At 35.8% G+C, this 26,667-nt stretch overlaps 1 protein-coding gene across 1 annotated transcript; it reads left to right on the top strand.

The window, feature by feature from the left end:
- The first annotated feature begins 11,015 nt into the window (after positions 1-11,015).
- LOC128159287 (52 kDa repressor of the inhibitor of the protein kinase-like) lies at positions 11,016-13,742 on the top strand. Its single transcript, XM_052822350.1, has 2 exons — positions 11,016-11,259; positions 11,755-13,742. The coding sequence occupies exons 1-2, from the start codon at positions 11,016-11,018 to the stop codon at positions 13,740-13,742; spliced, it is 2,232 nt and encodes a 743-aa protein (XP_052678310.1).
- The last annotated feature ends 12,925 nt before the right edge of the window (positions 13,743-26,667 follow it).

Raw genomic sequence — 26,667 nt, 5'->3', positions numbered from 1 at the left:
AAGAGGGACAACAATTCCGGAGGTAAACGGGATGGAGTCTTGTCTGCCTGCGGAGCCAGGGATCTGAATCTTTCCCACTGAAATCGAGAAATTGAATCTGCAATGGAATTTTGGTAACCTGGGATATGCCTAGTTTTAATCTGAATGTTATTTTTCATACATAATAATACCAATGGTCTTACAAGAGACATGACACGTTGAGACTTACTAGACTTGGCATTCAATATATCGACCAGAGCTATGTTGTCAGTGTTTATTAGCAATTTCTTAGCTGTAAATTGATCTGCCCAAATCCACATGGCCACAAGAATAGGCACTAATTCCAAAAATGTAATATCTTTTCTTATATCTGGACCCCAAGACTCTGGCCAGAATATGACAACCCAGTGATTCTGGAAAATCGCACCTCCACCGTAGGAACCACAACTATCGGTAAAGAGGTTTAGGGTTTCATTATCAGACCAGTATAGTTCTGGGAATGGTGAACGCCCATTGTATTGGTCAAGAAATGTGAGCCAGATCCTAGCATCCTCTTTAACTGCTTGTGTAACCTTGATCAGGTGGTAATGTTTCCTAATACCAATTGTTGTGTTATAAAACCTGCGGTTAAAAGCCCTGCTACCAGGGATGGCTTTGGCGAAAAAGTTAAGCGAACCACAAAGTGATTCCATTTCTTTCAGGGTGACTTTTTTTAGAAGAAGTAATTGATGAAAGCTTGGACCTAAGTTCTGCAACCTTATTGTCAGGAATAAAAATGACCTTATCTATGGTATCAATACCTAGTCCTAAGAAAGATAGACGAGTACATGGGCCCTCAGTTTTCTTGTCGTTTATTGGGACGCCCAACTCACTGCAAGTTAACATGAACATTTCAGCAAGCTTTGAACATTGTAATGTATTTTGCTCGCCAACAAACAAAAAATCATCAAGATAATGGATGATATTATAATTTTGAGACTTTTGTGCTACGAGCCAATGCAAAAATGATGAGAATTTTTCAAAAGATGAACAAGCTATGGAACAACCAAAGGGCATGCATCTATCAAAATAGTATTTTTCTTGAAAACATATTCCTAACAGTGGAAAATCTGAAGGGTGAATAGGTAAAAGTCTGAATGCGCTAGACAAATCCATTTTACAAAGCAATGCCCCTTTACCATTCTCTTGGATCATAGAAATGGCTTGATCAAAAGAAGCGTAAGACACTGAGCACAGAATTGGATCAATATGCTCGTTGACGCTATTGCCAATGGGCGCTGACAAATTTGAAATTAACCTGTAGCCTCCATCTTTCTTGGGCAGGACCCCAACAGGGTTACACCTAATGTTGGGAAAAGGGGGTTGGGAAAAGGGGCCTGACATCCTTCCTAACGTAATTTCTTTCTCAATGATAGCCAAAAGTTGATCAGCATGTTCACTCGCGGACTTCATATTTTTGGATTGTAAGTAGGCTCTTGGGCCTATGTAATTCAAGTAAAAGCCGGATTTGAAACCATTTAATAAAAATTGAGCATTCTGAATATCAGGATATGTAGCGAGGTATTGCTCTAAAACGGAGATCTTAATTGGGGTTGAACCTAGGTGCATGAAATCTTGGTCTTGGTAGCTGATAATGCCTTGGGCGTAAGGGACGAAAATTGGTGTAATTTTGCGGGGCGAAATTTTGGTGTGCTGGATTTGGAGGGGGGGATCTGATGACTTGGGTCTGGGTCGACTGATAGGACCAACAATGCATGCGTGGGTGTGACTTGTTGCAATGCATGCATATATGCTGGAATGAACACTGGGGTTTGGGACAGGAACCTTTAAAGTTATAATCAAAACATTTGAGTGACGATTTTGACTGTTGTGGAGCTAGTTGAACTTGAGCATGCATATACAATAACCATAACTCCGCATCGATAGAGCCAAATGAAATTGATGTGTTTTTTGACATTTTGAAACGAAACTGTCTGTCGTATTCAATCCAATTGCCATTTATATTACGGCTATATCCTAAACGTATTGTGTGGATATATTTCAAGATACCCTGTATGTCTGATGGGTGTCTAGCCAGGTATATGCTTGAGAAAATCAAAAACGCATCAAGCCAGGTGTTAATTGATGTAATTTTGTTTGTTTTAGTTTTTGGTTCAATAACTAACTGACCCTCAACTATGGAAAATTTGTGCGAATCCTGAGCGGATGTATCAACTGTTTCTGAATTGATGATTTTTGACAGATCAATGTATTGTTTTGACCATATTTTATCTTTGATGGTTTGAGGGACATGAACCCCAAGCTCATCAGAAATGCTTATTAAAGGGATTTCACCTGAAGTTGACAGAGGGATTGATGGCGCTATGGAAGGTAGCGGTACTGCAGTCTGCTCACTGGTTGTGGGATCATCGACTGGTAGCTGATGCTCTTGATTTTGAGGTTGAGTGGACACAAACTGGACCGCTGCCTGCGTGGGCCTGCTCGGGCCTGCTTGGGTTTGGGTGGCTGTGGTTGCCGGAGTAAGGGCCCTGAGAGCCGGATGTGCATTTGGCCTGGCGTACGGTGACTTGCTCTTTCTTTTAGACCTCAACATTTTCTAGGAAGTTAGCAAAGCTGAGTAACTTAGATACAAAGTTATAAAGAAATATCAATGAAAATTAATGTATCATGAACGTTATAATATGGCTATAAAGTTATACCGTAAGTAAACAATAAATTTATTGTATCTGTTAACGTTACGTATTTATGCTATATGATACTAGTATATACTATATATGCAACCGTAGTCCTAGGTCAGCACTAGCTATGTAGGCCCGTTGAGGCCTACTTGAATTTGAATATTTTAAAATTTATTGTAAATTAAAATTTTACAATGGGAATATTATATTTTAATGATGATGACTAAACTTTTTATTAACCAAGTTATATCCATTGATGGCCCGCAATTTGACTTGAAATAAACCTACATCGTAATGACTATCTTATGTAACAATCATGGCCGCCTTAAAGAGAGAAGCAGACGAAATAAGAAAATTATCTTGTATTGCAAAGTTTTAAAACCCTTTAAAAAAATAAATGGAAGTGAATACGTACCGCAACTTGGACAATTGATTGAATTACACAAGATTACCCGATTACTATCCAACGATGATTAATCGAGCGATTAAGTCAGTCGTGATGAACAATGCATTGAATTTTTTCCAGGTTGAAGCTGAGAAAGGTCGATACACTACTGCGCATGCGTAATATAAGGACCCCAAAAGGGGCCGTGCGAAAAGTTACGAGAACCTCATATTGAGGAGTTATCTTTCTTTCGATGTAGATATTAGTGCAATGGTTAATCTATTCATTTCCATAACATGACTTAACTCATATCGAGTTAAGTCGGATTATTTCTTCGAACAATGAAACAAGGGTAATAAAAAAAACCCCAAAACCCCCCAAAAACCAACACATCTATTGTGATGAGCTGACTTATTTTAAAAAAAAAAAATAGAAGCTTGGTCTTCTAATCATTAACCAGTAAAAAAAAGTCGTATACATGTATGCGCTTAGGTTGGCTATTTATTTTTGATTTTCGGTTGCTCCTTTTATGAATAAAAGTTTATTGATTTATTTATCTAGTTATTTATTATACCATTAGTCATCTTATGAATTGGTTAAATGTTTTGAAGAATAATGAATTTACCCGCGTACCTTTTTAAAAAACTTTGTTCGTAAACTTTGGACTATATATGATATGGACGCCTAAGATGGCCCCCTAAAATGAACATCATCATTTTACTGTAATTCTTTTTTTTCTTTGTACATATCATATATAATATATGTGATGTTTTTACATATTGTTCATTTTGATTCAAGTGCTCACATTTAAGAAATATGACATTTTAAAGACAAAATTTTCCCGCCATTTTTGCAATTTTAGCATAAAACAGCTTGTTTTTAAGCAGTTTTTCTTTCAGAAAACATAGAACGCATGCTTGAACAAGCAAAATATTTTAATCAGAGATATATAAAGCCAAGACTAATAAGTAACAAAAAATATCTTTGTTCAAGCATGCGCTCTATATTTCCTATCGTAAACGGATAAGAAAAATGTCAATTTTTGACCGATTTTGATTGAATTGTAGTAATAGCGTCACTTCTGACGTCATATACTGCAAGTGAGTGCAAATAAATCAAATGAATAGGTAAAAAATATATTTTAAATCAACTCTTCTGAAAAATTACATAACATTATATTGTACCCGAAACACTTTAAAAAACTGCGAATTATGGGGGCCAAATTTAAAACACATTATATATAGTTCTAAAAAAGAAAAGCAGAATTAAACGTAGTTTTCAATCATTTTGATAAGGAAATATATGAGCGATTGTGTATTTTCAAATGATGTTTTTACTTTTAAATGACAGTAAAAATATGTTCATGTGGTCATCTTTAGTTTTTGAGATATGGGGCCCTAAAAATACATTTTCTTTATAATTGGATTTCAAACATCGGGCTCGAAAACAACAAAGGCCCCTACCCTGCATGGGGGCTAAAATTTTCAGTGTCATCTACTAGTGGTATAACACTATCACTGTAAAAATATGGTTAAGTGGTCATCTCTAGAATATGAGATTCGGATCCCCACTTATAGAACACTATTCAATCATTATAATAGGGTTTTAAACATCGGACCCTGAAACATCAAGGGCCCGTACCCTGAGGGCTGAAATTTTCAGAGTCATCTACAAGTGGTAAACCATTGCCACTATGAAAATATGGTGATATGGTCATCTCTAGTTTATGAGACATTGGACCCTACAGAATATGCACTATAATCATTATAATAGGATTTTAAAAATCGGGCTCTGAATCATTGGAAACAAAATCTCTCTAAAACAGAGGTTTAGCCTGGATGAAATTTTCACAAACAGAGAGACAGTCTGATAGATTTATAAAAAAATTCTTAAAACATTCCCGCTTAGTACAATTTCAGAACACAGAGTTATGCATATAAGTGTATAACTTGTAAAACCAAGTATTTTTTTTTTCAATTAATTACCTAAATTAAGTTTTATGTGTAATTCCATTACCAACATGTTCAATTTTAAGCATAGTCTATAAAAATAACAAATCTGCAAAACGAAACTTAACCTTTATAGATGAATGCAGTTAATATACATGTATGCAACCTGGGAGTGTAGAAACATTAATTTTAATCCTTACTGGATTTCCATCAATATTTTTTATAAAATCTGAACCAAAAACGTGAGGGAGAAACCCTACTATGGGGGAAAAGCTACTATATAGTAGCTTTTCCCCCCAGGATATATATAGTAGGTTTTCCGGGGGGAGAAGCTATTATGGGGGAAAAACTGCTATACAACACCGGTCATTGAATTACATCCGCATCATATCCGCTACTACTCATTGATGATACTAAGTCTATTAGATATATCAAAAACATTTAACCACACCTGATTTGAAGAGCGGGTATTGACAAGTGCAGTTAGATGAAGAAAATAAAGAGAAGACGGCCTTTGCATGTCATAAAGGTTTGTTTTAGTTTAATAGAATACCTTTTGGTTTAAGTAATGCGCCAGCAGTATTTCAGGAATTAATGAACATTGTTTTGCAGGGATGTGAGAAATTCGCAACCGCGCATATCTTGATGATGTTCTTATATTCTCGAAAACTGCCGAAGAACATCAAAAGCACATTCAAGAAATATTTCGTCGAATTCGTGAACATGATATATATTAATGATACTTGTTTCAGTTTGTTGGTGTATATACTGCAGGAAAATTTTCTATTTTTTATTCAAATTATACCTGCAATGTTCAATGTCAAATTCAGGATGAATCTGAATGACAACTTTGTAGACTTCGAGTCTGATGGAGAACAGGGAGAATTTGTGAAACATAAAACTCATGTAATTTGTTAATCATACTTGTCCAGTAATGTTTGTCAAAAGCAATGCGTTCAATAATCAATCCTTTGTTAGTATACACAACAAAGTCACACCAGCGAGCACCACATATTCCTAGTTGACCTTGCACTTGGCTGTAGTAGTGGTGGTTTCTTTTCAAACATGGTAAACCTTGGCCATTCAGTTCACAGTAGAGTGTTGGGTCACTGCAAGCATCAACTGCAGATATATCTCTATGCTTATAAGTACACTTGACTTCCAACAAGCCTAGGATATACTTTGCATCAAATACCTTTCCATCTGGAGAAGCTCCTGCCCAACAAATTTTTGGATTTACAAAAAGACCACTGCTGTAGATTTGTACTGGATTCCTTGCTCTTTCCATATACTGCTTATATTTATATTTAGCTTTTTTCTCATTTTCTGTTCCGTACTTTACAGAGGGGATATTTGAAAGATCTTTTTTGCTAATCACTGTATTTTTAATATAACTTTGATTATTTTTTGTTTTTCTTTTCATTACAAGCCCAAATTTACTGGCTGTCAGCCTATTCCTGCGTTCGTTAAACCATCTATCTGATAAACTTTGTGTTCTTGTACTTTTCTCGATTTCAGTTGCCTCTGTATTGTTTAATTTTAGTTTAAATTCATCTTGGACATCCATAGGAACCTAAAGCTCACAGGTTTCTTTCCATGGGAATGTTATTGGGTCCTCTGGGTTTTTTTCCTTAGATTCTGGTATACCAGTGCAATTAATATGTACAGAAACATGAAAATTTGGCTCTGTTAATGACAGCTGATAACTTAAATCACTACCAACTGGGACAGTAGTTCCTAGTCTGGTCTTAACTCCATCTGTGTCATTGCAATTAAAAACAGAAAAAAATGACAAGTTCCCCCCTAAAGTCTTTAAACCTGTTGCTAAATCTGAACCATTAGGATATTCTATGTCTGTTCTTGTTGATTGATACAGTGTAGGTTTTATTCCTGTAGACTGAGAGCCATATTTTGGTTTCACGACACGGCACTCCATTATGGGCTCTGAAGAAATTCCACCCGTCCGACATTTAGACCATTCTGCAGGTTTTTGGGTGCATGTCTTATTTAAGGGAAATGCAGTCAGCGGCATTTTTTTTGGCATGATCAATTGTGTAAAGCAAAGCAAATATGTGATTGCAAAAGCCTGTTATACCAGCAACACAGGAGCACTTCCCTGACTCAACAGAGCCAGAATTTGAATTTAGTTTGACTGAGAGAGAATGAGGCTGTAATTTTTCCTCTGTGAACGGTAACATTTACATTTGATGTGTACAGAGTTGTTTTCTTTCATACAAGTAACATCATGTATGTAACCACCCGAAAAATTTATAACCCTTTTCAATGGGTTTTTCTACATATTGTGTATTTTTTTCCTGATGATTTAGCATGTTCAGATATCATAATATGGGAGAAAGTTTCCGGTAATATGACCGTACTTCTACTCCAGGCTTGCGCTTGTTTAGTACATGTAAGAGAACTTTTTGTTTTTTCATCTTTCTTATGAATTTTATTTTTTTCTGCATTTTGTTTGTTTGTTTTACAGTGAGAACATTTTATTTGTTTCTGCAGTAAGTGACAATGCCCGGGATCTGGGTCCGTTACTGTGAATGTTGTACCCACCGATAAATGTCTAAACCCGATTACACACCTGCGCTTTTGTGTCCTACTTTTTAAATGAGAATCCTCGGCATTTCATCCACCATTCTAGTTCTGAATTTTTACACTTTTCTGGTTCTTTTGAAAGAATAGACCCAGGGATGTCATCTAAAGTTAATTCGGAACATTCTGAGCAGATGGCCTGTTTATGTCATGACATCTTTTAACAATATTTGCTTTAAAGATATTAAACCATCGGTACTATTAATTTTAAATTAATTCATTGGTTCATTTGTGATTAAAGCATTTTTTAAAATAATCTACGGCAATATAACACCTGTAATTAATATAGAGCAGAAAACTACTGTTTACATCAGCGAAGTGAAAGTAGACTCGTAATCGATTATAAATTATATAGGCCTAATATTGATTTAATGAGCGTAATTATCGATTACATTAGTCAATTACAAGGAAAATGTTAACAGTTTCGATTTATTATTATATTTTTCCTTACAACAATACGTTGCAAAACATATTACTCACGCAAATTTATGTCGTGTATAATATTCTTTCATACATGTACGTAATTACGTTTATCCTCGTTTGACGTCATCGATAAGTAAGGTAGATAACCCTTCCGCTAGAGGGCACGATTTATTGAAAGCGTGTATACTGTATGGAATTACGGTTATATGGGTAATTTGAAAAAAAAAATATCTTTTTTCAATAGATGACATACACAAGGGATTTAATCAGGAACTATGCCAGGAAATAAGGAATATAAATATCATCTTATGGTGGGACTGTATTCATGTTTATCGATAATTGAGGAAAAGCCCCGTGGAGTGGGTGAAGCTATATAACACTCAACGGCAAATCATCAAGGATTGAGGTTTTTCTGAGAGGGATGCCTGGGAAATAACCATCTCTGCGCTGGATACCTTTACCATAAAAATAGACTCAATGATCAATTGAGGCAGTTTCTTTTATCCTCCTAGCTTATTTAAACATTTTGCTATGACCACAGGAACACACGATCAAGATTTAGCCTCTTAATTACTTGCTTAAAGTTATGTTAACATTGTATTAACTTTTAAATAAGACTGTGTCGTTAAATTACAGACTGTAGTAATATATATTATATCAGAAATTTTTTGTGTATTTCCAGGATGTTATCACAGTTTATTATAGAACTTATTAGCACAATTTATAATGGAATTTGTTTACTTGAATATTAATTTGTTTGTTTGTTAGTAAATTAGTGTTATGTATGTTACCATATAAAGATACTTGGCGGCACTTTTTACTGAGAGTCACTATACGATCCTCCTATACACAATAAACCTTTTAATAGACAATCCATGCCTCTTATTGGCTTACACGTGTTTCGAGCGATGAATTGTTTAATGCTTTTTAGTATACATAGTTTACACAATGTAGAAACCAAGGTTATGTTGTAGAGAGAAAAAAAATCCATTGGTGCTGCAGAAAATGGATATCGATTTTTAATGTACAGTTATGTTTAAAGAAATCCGGTCTGTTTTGACTTACTAATATATATCGTCTTTATTAAGCTTCATAAACTTTGACTTTTAATTTTGTTTGCCTGTTTATTATCTTCTGTCAAAGTTTCAACCATTCTATTACATAATCGCCTTTTGGCTCTAATAGAGTATCAATATATCCCGAGTGCAACGAGGCGTAACTCAATTCAAAGAGGCTAAAAATGACCTGTGTGACGTAAGCACACCTGTGGTAAGTGGTATATAAAGCACAAGTCCACATGCCGAACTCTTTGTCTCAGAGCGGCATGTGTTAAGGTCAGACGACACGTTCCTCAATTCCAGGAATTTGTAAATGGTTTACTACTACTTTAGCTTTCTTGCAAAAAATAAGGGTAACTTACCAGGCATTTCTGCAAAATACTAGAGTATGCAATTTCCTATATAATCTTAAGTTCTTGAAAATATACTTCAATTGCTGACATCTACAGCACAGCGAAATTCACTATATTAGAACTATATCTCCGCCGGGACGCGGCACTGAATTCACGACCTCTAGAACCTATACACTTCTGCCAGTGTGCGGCCACGGTTCTAACCACTCGACCATATAGACACATAACCAAACACAAGTAAATTTTGATCATTTTTAAAATAATTATAAAATTAATATTTTTTAATGGAACTCTTTATTTCGAGGAGATACAAAAAATATTCTCGAGGAACGTGTCGTCTGACCTTAATACCTAAACAATATGTCAACATCTTATAGCGGTGTGTAGTAAAACTGAAAACGTTGTTCAAGTTTCATGTTTTATTTCTGCTGTAAATCAGATACCTAACTGAATTTTATACTGATAAGGCAAGTTAATATAAAGTTGTGTACTTTACCGTAATGATGGAAAAATCGGACTATATCCTGTCGTGCATGGGAAACGACCATGAAAATTATTCAGATATAGACGAATAGTTGCAACTAAAAAGAACTAGAGGAATGAAACGCATAGCGCAGACATCATGTTCGGCAAGTGCACCGCCGCCACGGGTGACTGAACAGTCTAAAACGTCCAAAACTCAGCTTGAATGTATTCAATAGTTTAATGTTGACGAACTAAAAAATCAACTAGGGATAGATAAAATCTTGCAGTCAATTTCCTCTCTCACAGGTTCTGTAAAACAGTTGGGCAGTAATTCTACTACTATAGTACATAATAGCTGCAATGAAAATGGCATGCAGTCCACCGAATCTACGGTGCGCACTTCGGATAATAATTCTCCCGATAAATTTACACAAACTATTCTCAATAGACCGCTGAGAAATAAGCAAACATACCTGAATATGACTCATGACAAACTCTTGATGAAACCTCTGATAACTTTGACTATTCAACTGATCAACTTTCTCCCTTTATTGAAAGTGATAATCCTCAAGAAAGTTTCAAGAGGATTTTGAATGATAAATTAATACAGAAAACAAATGATAACAAAAACTGGGATATCATGCGCGGATCTAGAGGGGGGGTCGGGGGGGTCCGGACCCCCCCCCCCCCCCCTGGAATTTTCAAAGAAAAAAATACAATAAAACAATTTATAAGAAAAATGACTCGACTGTTATGTTATAGATATTTCTGAATTAACTTTTTTTTGTATTGTAATCAAATCTTATTATTGCGTGATTAGAATCAAAATCACAAATGTTATTCGGGTTTCGAAACGAATTTAAAAAGGTACGATTTGTTAAATGTCCTATTACGAGTCATTGACGTCACAATCTTGACATAATGCTAATGCATCGTCATTAACTAAGTCATCGGCTGTATTATAGCTCTGCTTCAGACTCAGTGTGACAGGCTGTCTCTCGAATTCTGTTATTCGGTAACTGATTCCAATTATTTGAATAATAGTTCTCTCAAAATAATCTTGATTATCATTTCCTTCCATGTTTAACGCTTGCTTGTAGTTTAGTTATAGATGAAAATATATCATGGGTGAAAGGGATTTTGATCTTTTGCAAGCCACCTTGCTGAAAGCAGCAGCAAAAGGCTGGCAAGCCTTGCAGTTCCATGTATCTTTGAGATACACAAGTTTGAAGAAAGACTACACCTATGATCTGAGTAAAATGAGGTTCGATGTATTGCCCAGAGACGGTAATGTGGACAACATTGCCGAAGCGATTTATCCAGCAGATGGCCCAGAAAATATTTGTCCTTTGAAAGTGTATGAGGATGGCAATTGCTTCTATAGGGCCCTCTCTAAAGCCATTTTTGGTCATGAAGGGAGACATACTGAACTTCGAGTCATGACTGTATTAGAACTGGTAAAAAATACGAGAAAATATGCGTCACAGGCAACTTACGACAAGATGTGTTCTAATCCTCCAAGTGTGCAATATGTTGTGGAGACGTCAGTATCGGACAGATCACTTGTTCCGGGGAATTTTCTCAAGTCTATTCAGAATGAAACTCTAAGTTCAATCAAATCAGGGGAATTTTGTTCTTTAATTCATTTCTTCGCAGTGGCAAATGCTCTGAATCATCCAATATATAGCATCTACCCAACAATACAAAATGTTGCTGTAAACAGACATTATTTTCATCAAGAAATAAGGCCATTATCAGATGAAAAGGTACGTCAAGGTTCCCCCATCTACATCATGTGGTCACACACTGAAAATAGCAATCCAATCAATTGGTCACCAAATCATTTTGTTGTTTGTTTCTCAGTTTTACCTACAGATGTCCAAACCAATGAAATGAAGGAGCCTGCTCCTAAAAAGTCAAAACTTTGTATTGACTTAGATGATACCCCGGAGATCACCTTGGGCTCACAAAATGATAAAGCAAATAAAAAATCTGATGACAATGAATTTATTCAGACAACAGAAGATGAAATTGATAAAGATAAAACATCTATTGACGATTCAGGTTTTTCTGATCTTGGTAAAATTGTCACAGGTGCAATAAAGTTGAACACAATGTCCTCAGCTGAAAAGATAAGTTATATTCAGAATCAGCCCTTGCCAGACGATATCGCCAAGTTAAAAACAGGTCGTGCTCAAACAACGAATACAGGTGAACTAAAGAAGACTTTATCATTTCAATCTTCTTGGATGAATCAGTTTCCATGGTTGACCTGTAGCAAACTGTTAAATGGCGGTCTATGCAAGTTTTGTGTCATGTTCCCTCAATCAGATGTCCAACATCAAAATGCGTTTGTTACGCAACCTTTTACTGCGTATAAAAAAGCCCTTGGAAAAACATCTGCCCTTTTAAAGCATCAAAATTCAGAACACCACAAGAATGCCAAATCTGTTTATCAAACAACCAAGATGACATCCCAAGTGCCATCTTCGTCTCTTCCGTATAAACTAAATCAGCAAAATCAGACACAGTATCAGCACAACATTAGGTTGCTTGAGAAAATAGTAGATGCGGTCATTCTGTGTGGGAAACAAAATATTCCTCTGCGAGGACACAGAGATGATAGTACAAGTGATTCTTCAAATAAAGGTAATTTCCTGGCAATATTACAGCTGTTGGCAAAGCATGATGAGCAGCTCATGTCTCATCTACAAACAGCAAAAAAGAATGCCTTATACACCAGCAAAACCATTCAAAATGAGGTTATCCAACTCATAGGAAATCACATCACAGGTAAAATTTTGAAGGGTCTACAAGGGAGGGGTTTTTATTCCATCATAGCCGATGAGGTAACAGACAAATATGCTAACAAAGAAGTTTTAGTCTTGTGTCTCAGATTTCTAGATACTAGAGAAAACCCTGCCACCATTAAGGAGGAATTCCTTGACTTTTCAAATATAGGCAGAACTACAGGGGAAGCAATTGCTGATAAACTCATTGAAATCCTCCGTTCGCTTGCAATTCCAAATGAGAACATGCGAGGGCACGCATACGATGGTGCAGCAGCAATGGCATCGGAAAAACGGGGGTGTCAGGGACGAATGAAGTCTCTAAACCAATTAGCTTTGTTTACACATTGTCGGAGTCATGTGTTGAATCTGAGCGTTGCTTCAGCCTGCAAATTACCTCTTGTAAGGAATATGATAGATGTCCTTAATTCAGTGTTTATTTTCTTTGACAGTTACCCCAAAAGACAAGGTTTTTTTGAGAATATTATAGAAAATGATGGGTCAGTAGATTTTTCCAAAAAGAAACTTGTAGGACTCTGTAAGACTAGGTGGGTTGAACGTCATATCTGCTTGGATGTGTTTTACACTATGTACAAGTTCGTCATCAAATGTCTTCAGCACATTATCAATCAAAACCTTGATGAAAGTACCAATGAAGACTGGTCTTGGGATAGACAAACTAAAGTGACAGCACAGGGACTTTTGGCTTCGTTGACGTCCTTCTCTGTGTTGATAACATTTGTGTTTGTAAGGTACGTCCTAGACACAATAAAACCTTTAACTCTCAAACTTCAGAAGAGAGATATTGACATTTTCACTGCAAGTAAGCTAATCGAGGAACACGTTGATAGAATCAAAGAAATTCGTACAGCGGTAGATACGGAATTTGAGTCTTGCTTTGAAGACGCCAAACAAATTGCAGATGACCTTGATATAGTGATTAAAATTCCAAGGGTTTGCTCAAAGCAACAACACAGGAAAAATGTCTCCACAACTAATCCCAAGATTATTATAGATCTGTCGTGGCCATTCCATTTCTGGACTTTCTTCTCAGTGAATTAAATTCAAGGTTTCAGAAAGAAGATCTGGTGGCATATTCAATATGCACTTTGTTGCCTATCAATATGACAAATCTCTCACAAGAGGAATTGTCCAAACTTGCCTCAGAACTTACATTTTGGTAGAGCGACCTACCTTGTCTTTCTGTAAAGGACTTGGAGAAGGAACTTGCAGATTGGAAAAGATATTGTGTTAACATGAGCAAAGAAACCTCAGAAAAGCTCTGTAATTTGATCTTTCTTTTCAACTTTGTCGATGGGGACGTTTTTCCGAACGTAAAAATTCTTCTGCACATTGGATGTGTGTTACCTATCACAACATGTGAGGCTGAAAGATCCTGTTCTGGATTAAGACGCATCAAAAGTTATATGCGCAGTACTATGCAAGAGGACAGATTAACTGGGCTAGCACTAATGCATCTTCATCATTCATTAGAGATTGACCAAAAGGAAATAGTACAATCATTTATCAGGCAAGGGAAACGAAGATTATTTCAGTCAAGTCTTTTTAGCTAAATGACGCTTACAACCAAAAAAAAAGTTCCGTACGTGATGGAGTGGTCATCTAGGGCGTTTCGTTCTTGAGTTGAAAAATAAAAGGGTGAACATTTTATATATTGGGTTTGGTTTTCTTAAAAGGTTCGATCCCCCCCCCCCCCTGGAAAAAAATTCTGGATCCGCGCCTGGATATCCAACAATTAAATGTGAATGAAAAAAAGTGGTCCAATGTAATCGATGCACTTGGAAAAAATGGGACAGACCATAATTCTGCAATCCATTGAATGTTTCCTGAGTCAATAAGGAAATACTAGATACAATTGTGTCTCCAAACTTAAAGAAAGTGGTGTTGTTTCTCAGCAGCCAATTGGAAAGAAATCAAATTATGAATTTTAAAACTGCTACTAAGGCAAAAATCTTCAAGTCAAATCAAAGGGTATCGACCAATCCAAATGCAAATACGCCGGTATTTATCATACCCTTCCCAGAGAGGCAGAGGTCAAATGGAACAGATTCAGTACAGAAGCAGTACAATTACAACAAGTAACAAGAACCCAAAAGGCATTAACGGTTACCCGAGTACCATAGCCTATACATAAACTTGTCGAGGAATGTCATATATGCATTTAATTAAGTTTCATAAGTAAAAAAGTAGAATTAGTAATGGAGTAGAAAATTATAATATTGTAATGACGACCACCCCCTGCCTAAAATCTTTCAAAAAGAACTATATAACTAATAATTTTAATGAAAAACTTAAAACTTTAATAGAGTGCATGACCTGATATTGAAAAGGTACAATGCTTTGAAATAATTTTTCCATATTTGTTAACTTTCAAGATAAATTAAAACAAGGTGGCTAGTATACATGTTTTATTAACAACCCCCATCCACAGGGGCAGACAGAAACTCCCTGTGGGCATTTAAACAAAAAAAAAAGCTTAAAAAGTTGTAATGTGATATTCACTTATGTTTCAGCTTTTGCATATTCAACCTTCATTGACATTCAATCACCATCTGGTATTTATACCAAAATCATTTTACATGGACTGCTGATAGGTAAATCAATGATTTTGGTTCGCCAATTATTACTTTATTATTAAGAAGTCTATTTGTTTATTTAAAAAGTTCAAAAACTGTTTTCTTTCAAATGATAAAAATTATTGCATACCTCTTTTACATTATATTCAATGATGAATTACTAGATATGAAGAAGCAAAGGAAGATCATTACTCCATTATGAAGAAGCAATGGAAGATAACTTTATTATAAAGCAAATGAAGTCCTACAAATGGGTTTATCCCTTCAACTATTTTTAGAATCGGTAGGACAACAAAGTAGTGCCATTAAAATTAAAAGTTCCTTTATTAGCAGACTACATAAAAAAATAATGAAGCTATGTATTATTATGAACATCATACTTGTAAGTGAGGATCATTTTTCCTGTATGTATATTAAGCAAAATGTGATTTAACCTGAAAGTGTATGGAATTATTTTGTGTTATCTGATGCTTCACTGATAGGCAGGAGTTTACTACTTTCACTTTCTTTTTCAGGGGTTGACGTAAACAGACGGATTTTGCTGGAAAACGAATCTGACATCAAACCATGAAACTCGGACCGAAGATGGACAACTTGTGTAGCTTCAGTTTGAGGGATCACTCGTTGCTGAACGAAAATTAGGGAGAATTCTGTGTGACATTTTGTTAACATTACCGGCTATGGAAAATGTATTAGTGGACTATACCCATATTGAGTAAGTAGCAAAAATATCTGATTTTTTAATTTTTTATCTGAAATATAAAATTCAACGGTGTGTGTTTTTATGTTATCCACTTCCTGATCATCTTCTTCATCAACATGGATGCTTTTGTGGGTAAATACTCAAAGAAATTACACGAAAAAAGCTATGTAGCTGCCAATCTTCAGTGTAGACTGTGGCATAATGGTCAGAGGTCAAAGTCATATTGTCAGATAAAAGTTAAACTCCCGAACCTGGAATGGCATAGTTATTCCCCCGCTAAATTGTCTTTAATTATTATACCCCCCGCAAACAAAGTTTGGGGGGGGTATATAGGAATCACCTTGTCCGTCCGTCCGTCTGTCCGTCCGTCTGTCCGTCTGTCTGTTCGAAATTCGTGTCCGGTCCATATCTTTCTTACCGAGGAACTTTGGAAGTCCCCACTGCACACAAAGATTGCTTATGACCTGAGGGTGTGTCATGACCTTGACCCAAGGTCAACTGGGTAAGGTCAAGGTCACTGGCAGAAAAAGTGCAGATTTCGTGTCCGGTCCATATCTTTCTTACCGAGGAACATTGGAAGTCCCCACTGCACACAAAGATTGCTTATGACCTGAGGGTGTGTCATGACCTTGACACAAGGTCAACTGGGTAAGGTCAAGGTCACTGGCAGAAAAAGTGCAGATTTCGTGTCCGGTCCATATCTTTCTTACCGAGGAACATTGGAAGTCCCCACTGCACACAAAGATTGCTTATGACCTGAGGGTGTGTCATGACCTTGACCCAAGGTCAACTGGGTAAGGTCAAGGTCACTGGCAGAAAAAGTGCAGATTTCGTGTCCGGTCCATATCTTTCTTACCGAGGAACATTGGAAGTCCCCACTGCACACAAAGATTGCTTATGACCTGAGGGTGTGTCATGACCTTGACACAAGGTCAACTGGGTGAGGTCAAGGTCACTGGCAGAAAAAGTGCAGATTTCGTGTCTAGTCATTAATTTTTTATGGAGGAACATTGGATGTCCCCACTGTACACACAAATTGCTTATGACCTGAGGATGTGTTATGATCATGAACCAAAATCATTTAGCCAGGTCATTTGCACAAGTTCAAAGTCAATAAAAAATAAAGTCAATAAAAATTTCAGTGTTGGCCATATATTTTTTCATAAATAGTTCATTAAAAAAAATGATTCGAACTTAAAACCTTAAGATTGCATGTGACCTAAAAATATGTCCTGACCTTGAAAATTGGTCATTGTGCATGTTCAAGGTGACCAGAATAATAATGGTGCATTTATTACCTCTCATTAGTCAATATATGATTAAATCATTCATTGTTTGCTTCAATTTTAAAATCATTAGGTTGTCACAAGAATCAAATGTTCATTTGATTTTTTTTCTGGACAAAATCTTGCACATAAATAGATAAGTTGTTTTTCATCGGGATCGAATTAATGTCGTTTTTCATCGGGCTCGAAATTAAGTATATGGAGTCCGTTTCATTCGGGTTCGAAATTCATAGATTGTCGTCTGCGGATTCAAAGGAACTAGGAAAGAGGTAAAACATTGAAAATTCTTACCGGTTTTTATACCTTTAAATATGCTTAGCTTGAATTTATTATAAGTAAAGTATTTTATACCCATGAAAGCAATTTTATAGCCGTATTTCCACAAGTTCGCCGATGTGAGTGTCATTGCAACGTTTTGTATTCAATGTTAAAAGCGAACATACTATAGAATTACATAGTACGCATGATTTATTTTTTATATGTTCATTTGTAACTGTGTATAGATAAATTGTTTTCAGTTTTACCACAAGATATTGAACGTGGCGGTGTTTTTTTCTTCGGGTGAGTATTGCTTTAAAAACAACGGTAGAGCTTACGTGGTATGTTTCTGCTAGGCATAAGGGAAACTGCCCAACCACGTTTGCATTAATAAAAAAAATTCTTCACCTGCCCATAGAAATTTAGGAAATGGATTTTCTTGTAATTAAATCCTTCAATTATATAAAAACAATTCTGGCATAGGGATCGTGCAATTTCGGCCTTTATAGCAAATAACATTTAAAGGGGGATGTAGAGAAAACTAATTTCACTGGATGTAATTGAACATATTTATAATACACAGCCATTTTGTACAGTGCTTCAATTTTTAAAACTATGTTGTGTAAGGGGATGTCATGTTATTAACACTAGAAAATGTTCCTTTCGTCAATTTAGTATAAATTAAGTACACATAAAATCGTTTCTCTATGTAAGAAATTTTTCTTTGTAGTTTAAGATGGATGAAATTAAATCCTCAACGCTTCAGATAACTGGGATATTTGCACGACTGCAATGTAAACAATATACACCTGAAAATGCTATGAGAGAAGTTCTCCGTAGAACTGAACAAATTGATGCAAATGCTGAGAAAATGAACAATACTATAATAGACGCAAGGAAGAAACTTGCTCATGTTTCCTCGCAAAACTTCCAATTAAAACAAGAAATTTTTAAAATGAAGTCGGAACTTTTGAAACTGAAAAAGGAAAACGACAATCTTTCAAAAGATTTGTCATCTTTCGTAAACGAAACATTTGATAACAATTCTGATGATGATATACCAGTGCTTCAATCATCTTCAGACACTATTGCTTATCCAGGCACACCATTGCTTCAATCAACACCAAATACAACCCTTTCAAATCCCCCTAGTACACCCACAAATGCAACAGTGGAAAATCCATCCGAGACATCGCAAGATTGAGCTTCCCACCCTTGGCAGTCTTAAAATCTTTCCCATCAGAACTTTGCGTAGTTTGTCTGCATTAGAACTTTTTGAAAAATTTCATTTTAATTTTTTTTAGTTCATGTCTAACGGTCAGATCGGAATTTCATTTACATATGAAAAATGGGAATTATTATGTTTTAAGGTCTTACCAGAATGTGTATCAAGAAATGATGAAGGATTTTTTGGTTATTTCTACAACATTACAATTGTGTTGTTTTACTTTATGCCCATTCTATTGAGGGGGTATCTTAATGTAATAAATGATATAAAAATAAAGATGTATTGTTTTGAAACCCATTTTTCGTTTGCTCTTAATAAAATTAGGATATAGAATCTAGATTACAAAAAAAAAGATAAATAACATTACGCACAAAGTCAAATTCCTGAAGCAGACAAACCAATATATTGTACATTTGTTATCAGAAACATTTACATGTATTTATTTGCTAAAGATTTGAAGAAAAAAATTGTTGTATTTACACTTCCCAGTGTGTGTGATCAAACTACAAATTCCTTATGTATTGTATTGTCCAACACATTTCATTAATAACAATTTCAATATTTAATTACACAATTGCTGAAAATTATATAAATATAAGCAATAAGGAATCGTTCTTGAATATTATGAGGGAATCAGATGTGATCAAATCTATCATAAAGGCCTTTGGGCTTTATTGGATTTGATCATACTTGTCCATTTTTTATCATATCAAAATGCTCAAAGATTATGTGACTCCTTATTCCTAAAGATTTAATTATAAGAAAAATAGATTTCAAATTATTGGTATTAATCTTGTATATTACTCTTCTTTTTTTGTGGCAGACTAAACATGAATAGAGAAAAGAATAAGAAGACTACAGAAAAAACCCACAGAATACAGTATTTTCATTTCTTTCAAGGTTAACTTCTTTTGTCAATAAGCAATGTTATTTTGAAAAAGAGATGATCTAAAAATATTGATGTGATGAATTAATAAACTTTAAAAGTTAATACATATATTATGGATCTCTTCAGAGATTTTACCTGAAAGGATTCTGACATTATTTTGTAAAATAAATAAATAAATAAATATGTGTGAGTGTGTGTGCACAATCATTCCATCTTCAAGTGGCACAAGTTTAATTTGGGAAACATTTCTTTTTTGCAGGCTAAATATGAATAGGAGGAAAAAAGAAGAAGAAAGGCTGAGGAAAAGAACAGAAAGGTTATCTCAGAACAACAATTTGTTTAGTATAGATCCTTCAACAGAACCATGTTTAATAAACCGTGATAAAAAACCATCAAGTGACGGTGTCAAATTCTCACAGGATGTTCCACAATGGATGGATTCATACTTTAAAGATCAAAGTGTTAAGGAACAAAATCACTCAAAAAATACAACAATTACATTAACAACTGAAGTAAGGAATTCTAAACAACCAAAAAAATCTGGTTCAACTCAGCACATTACTACCCAGGATGCAAGAAGAATGCAAGTCAAAAGACTTGACCCTGAATATCGTAATAAAGAAAGACTTAGTGATATTTTAAATAAAAGGAAACGGAGACAGGATGCTGATAAAAGACAAGACGAAAGGATGAGAGATGCTAAAGCAAGAAGAAAAAAAAAGAAAAGATCCTCTCATATCAAAAAATGAACAGGCCAAAAACACTCAATCAAGAAAAAGGAAGCGTAAAGACCATGAGATAAGACGGGAGGAACAGATAAAAGATACTACTGCTAGAAGAGAAAAAAGGAAAAATCCTCAGGTATCAAAAGATGAACAGGCCAAAAACACTCAATCAAGAAAAAGGAAGCGTAAAGATCCTAAAATAAGACAGGAGGAACAGTTGAGAAATTCTTCATGTAGGAAAAGAAAGCGTAAAGACCTTCAAATAAGACAGGAAGAACAGTTGAGAAATACTACTGCTAGAAGAGAAAAAAGAAAAAATCCACAGAGGTCAAAAGAAGAACAAATTAAGAACACTCAATACAGGAAAGAAAGGCGTAAAGATCAAGACATAAGACAGGAGGAACAATTGAGAGATACTACAGCTAGAAGAGAAAAAAGAAAAAATCCTCAGGTATCAAAGGAAGAACAAGTTAAGAACACCCAATACAGGAAGAGGAAGCGTAAAGAACCTGAGATTAGACAGCAAGAACAGTTGACAAATACGAATGCTAAAAGAAAGAAAAGACAAGATCCTACCGTCAGAGAGGGTGAACGGTCGAGAGAAACTGTGGCAAGGAGAAATAAAAGAGCTCCTCCAATTTTAGAAAATAATGCAATCACGCTTTTTCACAAGAAAATTTTTGAAGGTCCTTCATTTATTTGTGTTTCTTGTCAAAGACTATTATATCGATCATCAGTCTCTCGTCTCAACATGGAAAACTATGTGAATATTCAAGAGGACTTATTGTCATCATGTATAACTTCAATAAAATCACATGATGGACTTCAGTACATATGTAGCTGCTGTAAGTCTTCTATCCTTAAAGGTAATATTCCAAGCATTTCAGTTGCCAATGGACTGGAACTTGATGAAATTCCAAATGAGTTGAAAGATTTAAATAGTTTAGAGGCAGTTTTCATTTCTCGAAGAATTCCATTCATGAAGTTGGTTGCTTTACCAAGGGGAAAACAAAAATCTGTACACGGTTGTGTTGTGAATATTCCCATAGAAATACAGCAGTCTTTATCTGTGCTTCCTAGAGTCCCATCATCAGATTCATTTATTACAGTTAAACTGAAAAGAAAGATCAAATACAGGGGCCATGTTTTCATGCAAAATATTAGACCCAGGAAAATTGAAAATGCACTACATAATCTGAAGTATGTGATGAAAAATCCTCTGTATGAGGATGTTATATTAAATGACAACTGGACACAAGAAGCACAAGAAAAAGATGACTATCTGTGGAGCAGTTTAGTAAATACATATGATGATAATTCCGAAGCAGAAAACGATGATGAAGACAACACATCTGATGAGGAAGATGAAAGAAGTAGATTAAGTGGCCTTCCATTTAATAGCTGCATTCAACCGAAAGACATTACTAGTGACACAAATCTTATTCTAAATTATGCTCCTGGGGAGAATAAGCATCCCTTAAGTTTCCATAGTGATGATCATTCGGAGGAACTTAGTTTTCCACAGTTACTTCCTTCTGGAAAGTACGGATTTTCCATGCCCAGAGTAAAAAAGCTGTCACTGAAGAAATACTTTCAAACCAGAATTTTATGTCATGATACAAGGTTTGCCAGCAATGTTGAGTACATATTTTATGCACAGTATCGTTGTGAAGTTAAGGAAATTCAAGACTCTTTAAGTGTTGCTCTAAGAAAAGGAAAACAGAACGATTTGACTGCAGGTCAAATTAGAGATAACATTAAAGATTATATTCGTCATGATCTAGGAATTCATTTCATGCAGAAGATCAGAGGATCACCTGCTTATTTTAACAAACTCTTCCTGGACTTGCTGGGAATGATCCGTCACTTAGGCCCATGCACCTGGTTTATTACACTATCAGCAGCTGACCTCAAGTGGACAGACACATTAACAGTGATAGCTGAACAACAAGGCATCTCCTTAACACCTGAGGACATAGCATCAATGACCTGGGAGGACAAATGCAATTATTTAAGATCAAACCCAGTGACAGCTGCTCGGCATTTTGACAATAGAGTTCAGTTGTTTTTGAAATATATATTGCTGAATCCAAACTTGAACCCATTAGGACATATCACTGACTACAAGTACCGAATCGAATTCCAGCATCGAGGGTCTCCACATGTACATATGTTGGCTTGGACCGAAAATGCTCCATCTTTAGATAGGAATACTGAATCAGAAATAAATGATTTTATCAACACCAAAATTTCTTGTGCCATCCCAGGAGATGATTCTAGGCTTGCAGACCTCATATCTCAAGTACAAAAACATACTCATTCGATAGCCTGCAGAAAGCATGGCCACAGCTGCAGGTTTAATTTTCCACGTCCACCCCTGAATTCCTCTGTTGTTTTCAAGCCTCTAGAAACACCCCCTTCAAAACAGCAGCAAGACATTTATATGAATATTCTGTCATCTGTATTTACAAAACTGGAAGAATCTGAAGACTGGGACTCAGTTGATCAACTTTTGAATGCAGCTAGTGTCACAGAAAAAGAGTACATAGATGCACTCCATTGGAAAAAAACTTCAAGTGGACAGCCAGCAGTCTTGCTTAAAAGATCTCCAAAAGAGGTGAATGTTAATAACTACAATAAAACACTAATGAAAGCATGGGAAGCAAACTTAGATGTGCAGTTTGTAACAAATGTTTATTCTTGTGTGATGTATCTGGCTTCTTATGTTTCCAAGCCAGAAAAAACACTAGGTGATGTATTAAAAGCTGTTAGCAAATCTTCACAGCACCTTGGTGCTAAACAATCAATGAGGAGTGTTGCACAAAAGTTCCTTACCCACCGTGAGGTTAGTGCCCAGGAGGCCGTTTATCGCCTTTTATCACTTCCGTTAAGTCAAGGCTCAAGGTGTGTACTATTCGTTGACACAGATTTGCCAGAAAACCGAACACGTTTGTTCAAACCAATCAATGTTCTTGAGCAACTGGATGAAGATGATCCAGATGTTTTTCTATTAGGAACACTTGATAGATACCCAGCTCGACCAAATAATTTGGAAAGTATGTGTCTTCATGAATTTGTTTCTTTATATAAAACCTGTTCCAAACCCTTGTCAACAAACGATGCAAGAGCTTTGAATACAGAAACTGAGAAAAATATACAACAGTCAAAACGAATTCAACTCAAAGACAATATGGGATACATGCTTCTTAGACAAACACCAGCAATAGTAAGATATCATCAGTGGTCACCAAAAAAGCAAGCAGAACAATATTTCCATGCCCAGCTTTTATTATACTTTCCTTGGAGAATAGAGATAGCAGATCTTTATGGCAATTCTTATAAGGAAAGCTACTTGGCCAAGGTGGACATTGTTCAACAGAATAGGAGTAGAAATGAATACTTTTCTGATGAACTTGATGATGTTTTAGAGGATATACAAGAATATGGAATCAGAGAAGAGTCATGGCACGTAGTAGCACCAGAAACTGAAAAAGAACAAATTGAAGAAGAAATTGAAGGTGCAGAAATTGAATACAATCCAATGAATGCGTTTGAGTCTATCACTCAGCAAAGAACAGCTGCAAACTTTGACTCAGGATGTACCTCATTTCACTATGAAATGCTATCAGAAGAAATGCCTACTTCAGAATGGATAGAATGTATTTTGTCGTTAAATCAAAAACAATACAGTCTGCATCAGTGCATTGTAGAATGGGCATCCAAAATGACCCTCTCGCATAGAATTCCAAAGCCAGATCCTTTTTGCCTGTTTGTTACTGGAGGGGCTGGTGTAGGCAAGAGCCATCTAGTACGAACCATTGTGCAAACTGTAAACAGAATTTTTGCAATAAATAACCAAGGTAATGAAAACCATGTTCTTGTCTGTGCACCCACAGGAGCTGCTGCATATAATATTTCAGGCTATACATGTCATGCAGCATTTCTTTTGCCTCTCCAAACAAAGAAAACAGATGATTACATACCACTGTCCACTGAAAAACTTGCTGTTGTAAAAGAAACATTTTCAGCTATCAAATTAATTGTGATTGATGAGATTTCAATGGTTGGAGCAGATACATTGCTGACAATTCACAGACGACTATGTGATATAATGTCAAACACACAACCATTTGGAGGCATTTCAATATTGGCAGTAGGAGATCTATTACAGTTACCAGCTGTTGCTCAAAAATGTCGGCAATATATGGTTCTTTATGGCAAACTCACTTCCAAATTCTTGAACTTACAGAAATACAGCGCCAAAAAAATGACAACAGATTTGCATCTTTATTGAATAGAGTAAGAACAGGAGATCAAACTGATGAGGATATTGCTCTTCTGAACTCAAGACAAACATCTCCGACCATAGAAAAGTACCCACAACATGCAACACATATTTTTGCGTACAATAGAGATGTGCACACACATAATGCTGCCATGCTTGAAACACTTTCTCAACAACTTTATACATTTACTGCAAAAGATTCCAAACGTGATGAACAAACAAAGAGAATAGAAGTTTCTTCTTTTTCTGATATGGCTGGAGGATTGTCAAAAACATTAGTACTTGGGATTGGAGCTCGCGTCATACTCACAAAGAATTTGGATGTCTCTGATGGATTGGTGAACTCAGCAGCAGGAACTGTCACAGGCTTTCTTCCTCAACCGTCTGTTCATGTCATCGAATATAATCCCAAATTTATACTGGTTAGGTTTGACAATGAAACAGTAGGAAGAAAAAGAAGAGAGGAACATCACTCTGTCCTCCCCCATACATGTAAAGACTCTACTCCAATTTCTCAAGTCGAAATTCCAATCCCTTTAGGCAAGTCAAAAAGGATCTCTTCAAAAAGAACACAATTTCCACTTGCACATGCCTGGGGTTTAACAATTCACAAAGAACAAGGAAAAACAGAAGATTTATTAGTACTTTCGATGAAAGGCTCCTTTCACGCGGGACAGTTCTATACAGCTATCAGCAGAACAAAAACTCTAGAAGGGCTCTACATTCTTGATAAAGTTGAATCAACAAAAATAAAAGTAAATCTGAATTCCCTGCATGAAATTGAGCGGATGAAAAGAGAAGCTCCCTTTTTGCCACCACTGCCACTTTCTTTCCAAAAGTCATCTGATGTATATTTCAAAATCAGCTTCCTTAACATTAATTCACTTATTCCTCATTTTTCTTCTCTTATGAAAGATAAATTTGTACACCAAAGTCATATTACAAGTTTAGCAGAGACTTGGATGATTTCCTCTGATGAACACCCAGAAATACCAAACTTCAACAGCTTAAGGTCTGATCAACTTCATGACCTTCATCATCACCAAAGACAACACAGAAGTGGTGGATTACTGCTTTTTATTCATCAGGACTATTATTTAATTAAGCAGTATAACGTAGAAAATGTCAACATTCAGTATCAGATGGTGGTTGTATCTCCTTGTGTAGACAGGACTGTGCGAATTGTCTTCCTCTCTGTATACAATAATCCAAAAAATTCTGTACACCAATTACTCAGTGATTTGGAAAGACTCTTATCTGAAATACCAAGCAATCTCACTGCTTTCATAGTAGGGGATTTCAATGTTGACATTTTGTGTAAATCTAACAGTAGCCAGAAACTTTTGAATCTGTTCAAGTATTATGGATTCTGCCAGCTGTGTAAACTCCCTACCCATAGGAGGGGGGGGTCTTATTGACCATTGCTACACAAATGTACATTCAGAGGACATTATTCTGTCCTCAGTACCAGTTTATTACAGTGATCACCATCTTTTATCTGCAGCCATACCATTTATGTGTTTAAAGTGATTCAAACAACTAAGAATAACATTAATTATACCCTCACACAACTAAGTTGTTAAAGGTATATTGTGTTTGACCTGTCGGTCATCAGTTCAAATAAAACTTCTCTAAAACTTAATTCTGCACAGAATTTCTTTTCATTTTGTTGTTTAGGACTCCATGTGTAAATGTGCATTTTACTCGGACATTCCAATTCCAATTTTTCCCTAGAAATTCTTTTGTTGTTAAAGCAAAGGATTAGATGTGCATATTTGCAAAAAATTACAATACCATAATTTTTAACGAGTTATACCCCAGCACATGTATATCTCTGAGCAGTTCAGCAAATGATTATATTTTCTCAGCGGGGGGTATCATTTGTGAGCTTGCTCACAGTACCTCTAGTTAAATTCAGATTTATTCCCCCTCCATCTCTTGATTGTTCACATTTATGCCACAACCGCTTATGTATAAACCCAGATCATCTCTCGCTTGAACCACATGGGGTTTATA

The sequence above is a fragment of the Crassostrea angulata genome, chromosome 8 (assembly GCF_025612915.1).
Source record: "Crassostrea angulata isolate pt1a10 chromosome 8, ASM2561291v2, whole genome shotgun sequence".
In the NCBI taxonomy this organism is placed as follows: Eukaryota; Metazoa; Mollusca; class Bivalvia; order Ostreida; family Ostreidae; genus Magallana; species Magallana angulata.
This window is presented reverse-complemented; position numbering and strand designations above follow the sequence as displayed.